Genomic DNA, 4,948 nt, shown 5'->3' with positions numbered 1-4,948 from the left:
GTTTATCTGGCGATCTAGCCTCCTCCCTGTAAAGGTGAAGGCAATTTACCAAGTACAAAAAGAGTCGGGGGAGGGAGAGGGAGCAGGCTGATCCCTCTCTCTGAAGTTGCTCTGAAAAGCGCTGTTTCATTTCTGCCCTCTCTCTTTCACATTCCTGCAAGATTACCAGCCAGAAATAGCCTACGGCCCCCCACCCCCCCAAAGGAAAAAAAAAGAAAGAGAAAAGGAAAAAAAAAAAAAAAGAAAAAAGGAATTGCTCAAGATTGTAATTACCAGTTAGGTTTTATTTTAAGACAGCAACGAAAAACTGTGAAGAGCGAAGTGTTACAGCAAGCACAACCTGGGTGGATTGGAAAGGAAACTCCTTCGGATTTCACGAACAGTGCGAGGGTGCTATTGCCAGATCTCTAGGTAGCTCTAGCTCGGCAGCCCTCGCAACCTGCAGCAGTATTATACGCAAATGTTGTGCTGGAAAAGGCGTTTTATGTCAGATTTCTGTTTCTTTCCAACCTTTGGTCTCAGCTGTGGCTTCACCTGAGGAAAGTGCACTTCGAAGCATGCCTAGCCCTTTCTCAATGTAACTATTATGTTCGTAGGTTCAGGCTTTTCCCCACTGATTTCTAGAATTGTTGGCTTATCTGGTTTCGCAGAGCTACAAACTGGTGGAAAAAAAAAAAAAGAGAAGAGAATAATAATATAAAATGCTAATAAAAAGACTCGACCAGGAGCAATAATTTAAAATGCACATTTTGCTTTGGATGCACTGTTGTTCATATAAAAGTTGTAAATATTTGTTTATTTAAACAGACTGAAAAGTGCAAAATGGAGATGAACAACATGCATTTCTTTTTTTAATGTACAAAACATTATATGCACTCGAAATGTTATAATTTCTAATATTTTTAAAAGTTTATATTTGAGTTGTACAGAATTAAGCATTAATCAAATATTTCATCCTTACTTAACATTATCGTTTCCTTAAGATATTATTACAAGATTTAAATTCTGTGCTAATAATGGAGAAAAGAACTTTTTTTTACTGTCTACCTCACTATAATGCAAGTATTTACAACTCTAAAGTTATCTGAGGTAAATTAATATTCAGAACATTTTTACAATACACCTTTACTGGACGATACTACAACTATTACTGTATTATTAAACGTTTTTTTTTCCAAAAAGTCAGCTTGCTTTTATATGTTCTATTATTTGGTTAAGTAATTCTAAGTTCTCAAGTAAACATTGGCTTCAGTTCTAAAATGCTGCAGAGTTGAGTTGGAGCAAGTGCCACTTTAAGACATACCTGAAGCCATTCCTCCTATCTGAAGACTTCTTGTGCTCTCACAAGTTTCGTCTTTGGTATATGCCGGTGGCATAAAGCTGCATTATGTTTCTATGCATTTTATGCGATAATTACTGTAAGTGGGAGAATGCGTTAAGGGGAAAAATTCAGGCAAACATTTGTAAATCTCATCTGTACTTGGGCACATTTATATACACTGTATGATGATGATGAGCAAAAGACAATGAATGTTTTATAAATTATATTTATTTTGATACAATGGGTAATATATTTATTAAATATTTCCTGGCTATCTCTTAGATAATGAAGAACTATTCAATCAGCAGCTGTTTTAGTACGAGAAGGATTTCCCTCCTCTCTCGCAACACTGCGTGTGGAGAAGGTGGTGCAGGCAGCGTCGGGGCTGTGAGCCCCACTCTCGGGAAAAAAAAAAGCCTCACCTTATATGCAGAAGGGCTGAAAGAGCTGCTCACCTTGTGGAATGTGTTTGAAAACAAGGTTCTGTTCATGGAAAGTGGTTTTTTTTAACCAAATCACAAGATATGATCGCACACGTTTTTCTCTGGCCAACTTTCACTCCCTCGGACTGGTGCTTCAACAAAGGATTGCAGAATCGGGCCCGAGTGTTTGAATAGCAGCGGCTGAGAGACCTGTGGAAGAGTCCAGCCTTAGAGTTGGTACAACTGCACGAGGAATATTTCTTTTTAGTACTTTTAGTACTTCAGTACTTTTAGTGAAACACTTTTTAGCATTTCAAGTTCATGACTAATAGTAGATTTGGAAATCGCAGATTTGAAAAGAGCTTTAATTTTAAAGCTGAGTTCACTGTTTGCAGCTCTCACCGGTGTGAACTTTGGTTGCTGCTCCGACCACACAGGTTCAGTCTTCTGCCATGGATCAAGCTCCCGCTCTCTTTATGAAGGAAAGCAGTGGGAAAATGATGCCCAACAGGCTGGAATATGCTCTCTGAGGAAAGATAATCAAGATACGTAAGATGCCGTCAGCTGGAAATGAACGTGATGTGAAAATCTGAAATTTTACAAAATTCACAGATAGTGAAGGCTGAATGAATCATCTCTTTATTTTGCTGTCTAGTGAGCCAGTGAATTACCACGTGTACAGACAACGCTTCAGCTAAAAGCATACACTGAGATTTTCAATGCAATTTCCTTTCCATGTAAAAACCAGTATCGCTTCTATTGCAAGCCCGTACATTGCACGCTTGATAGCAAGCAGTATTGTCACTGAGCTTCTCCACCTCAGACATGGCTTTGGGGAGCTTCATCAGACAAAGTTCAACTGTGGGAGGCCTAAGAAATCTCTCCTCAAAGGAAGTTCTTAAAAAGGCAACAGAGAAGATTTTGCTGTCTTGGATGTACAGTGTAGAGCAGTTTGTACCTTCTCCTACATTAGCTGAATTTTTGGTGACATCTTTAATGGCCAGAAAAGGATTGAAAGCCCTTTGTCCCAAATGTCTGGTCTGTGCTTGTTAACCTCCAAGGGAATTGAGAGGACCTGAAAAAAGGCAAATAGTCAGAATCTGCAGTATCTGCTTTGGAGACAAACTTTTTGGATTTTACTTACTGAAAGAGAGGAAACACTGGCCTTTCTGAGCATGTGCTCTGGATGCTATAGCTAATATAACATTAACTGAACCCATTTTGGCAAGTCTGCTCTTCCTAAAGATGGGATCTCTGCTCATTTCCTTTTTTAGGTCTGCAATATTCTTTTGCACAAAACTGAGAAGGAGCAGTACGGTGCTGAGAAGGAGAAGTGAAAAGATACAGCAAAGCTGATCAATGGTCTTTCCTTCCTTGCACCTCCCTTCCTCTCTCCCACCCTCCCCCCAAGAGCTAACCAGTAAACTGAACAAAAAATACCAGTAATTATTTTTTCAGCTTTTACCACAAATACTGCAAGCCTTTGTTACAGAGAAATCCAAATATGGAAATTCAGTGGATGCGCAGCTCAGATCTCTTTGTCCTGCCAAAGTAATATGAATTTTCTTTTCCATTTCTCAACTCCCCATGCTCAAAATCATATTTAAAAAGGGGAAATGATTTCTTTTATTATGTTGCTGGCCAGAAGAGGGAGCAGAATCTGTGAAGTAGTGGGAATAGACACCAGCGGACAGAAGACAGCTGAAGTTGATCTGGCTGATGGTGTGATATGTATCAGCAGACGTTACATGATTCATCCATTGCACTTGGCTGTGTTGCTCAAACACAAGAAAACCATTGGCTCATCTTTGAAGTATAGATATGCATCAGAATAATTAAATTCTGAGTATTCAAATGAAAAAAATAGCATGGGGCTTAAGCCCTTACTTTGTAAGTACTGCTCCTCCTTTTTGGACCACAGACTCCCTCTTACAATGACTTATGGGAGGGGTGTATTTTTGCAAATGGTTTTTGTGGGAAAATGCTGAAAGCCCCCCATGAACAGTAGATCTGCCCCCCATGAACAATAGACCCAGTCTTCCTCTTCACTATCTCCACGTAGATGAGAGGTCAGTCTGTTTACTGAAATGTATAAAATGCGCATGTTTATTTTTTACACCTATATGTTTAACCTCAAACCTTGGCTGAGGGACAGAGTTGATCACATTGTCTGAAACATCTTCCTTCATAACCTCTTAATCTTTGCTTCAGAAGCACCTCTGAAGCTTTGAGGAAGTCGAGTGACTGAACTTCACCCTTGTCGATCATTCAGAGGCTGAGCAGCAGGACAGCAGATTTCAATAGCGTGTAATTTGTTCTCTCACATAGCGGCCATGTGCTGTAAAGGAGTATACTCCCCTAGAGCAGGGTCCTCTTGTCAGCGTCCAGCTATATTATACGATTAGATTTCCAAATATTTGTTCTTGTTTCTTTGCGGTGTCAGACCCATTGTAAACTGAGGATGTTCCAGCTGTTCATAATTGTGAGGGAAGACAGTCAACATATTATCCCTGCTACGCTCATCATCTGCCTATTTCTTGATGACTGCAGCCTTGAAACGTACCACTGTCTTAGTTAATATACATTACTATTTAGCGTATTGTACTGCTGGGAATGAGAAAGGGCTCTCCCAAGGTTGTAACCGGAGCTAATTTCGCATGGCTTCAGCCTGGTGCAGCGTGTGGGACCCTATATTTGCCCAGGTACTAGCATTTTGACAAAACTAGGGTTCATTTAAACTATGTCGGCCGTCAACCCTCTCTCTGGAACTGAGAAGTCTGGAATCGGACTGGGGACTTCTATCCCATAAGACCACTTTCCTACTAACAACTTTCTGTGCCATTTTTTAGGAAGACTCTTAGGAGAATTTCCATCCTATGGAGCATTTTTTAATCAGTGAAAAAACCATCATTTTTCAGAACGTGAGAATTTTATTACTAGAGAAGAACAAGTGAGAAGACTCCTAGGGCACCAGTTTTTCAACTGGGTGGGCAGGAAAGACCTCAGGTGAATAAAAAACCTGGAGGTCTGGTTGACAACTCATTTCTAGAGTGGAAGTGGGAAATTGCAGGAGGGCCATAGAAGAACAAAAGGGATAACGTAAGGGCAAACTGCCAAACATCTGAGATGTCTTTTCACTAATGCTAAGAGTATGGAGAATAAACAGGAAGAACTAGAAGTCTTGGGACACAACAAAGGCTACAGT

General features: G+C 40.1%; 1 protein-coding gene across 1 annotated transcript in view; it reads left to right on the top strand.

The window, feature by feature from the left end:
* GDF6 (growth differentiation factor 6) overlaps positions 1 to 3,080 on the top strand; it is a 4,800-nt gene extending 1,720 nt beyond the window's left edge. The window contains exon 3 of the mRNA XM_019471058.1: positions 3,018 to 3,080. Coding sequence (XP_019326603.1) covers positions 3,018 to 3,080 — 63 coding nt within the window. The remainder of the gene's footprint in view (positions 1 to 3,017) is intronic.
* The last annotated feature ends 1,868 nt before the right edge of the window (positions 3,081 to 4,948 follow it).

The sequence above is a fragment of the Aptenodytes forsteri genome, unplaced genomic scaffold, assembly GCF_000699145.1.
Source record: "Aptenodytes forsteri isolate BGI_AS27 unplaced genomic scaffold, ASM69914v1 Scaffold208, whole genome shotgun sequence".
NCBI classification, from domain to species: Eukaryota; Metazoa; Chordata; class Aves; order Sphenisciformes; family Spheniscidae; genus Aptenodytes; species Aptenodytes forsteri.
Note: the sequence above shows the minus strand (reverse complement) of the source record. Positions and strands in the feature narration are given on the sequence as shown.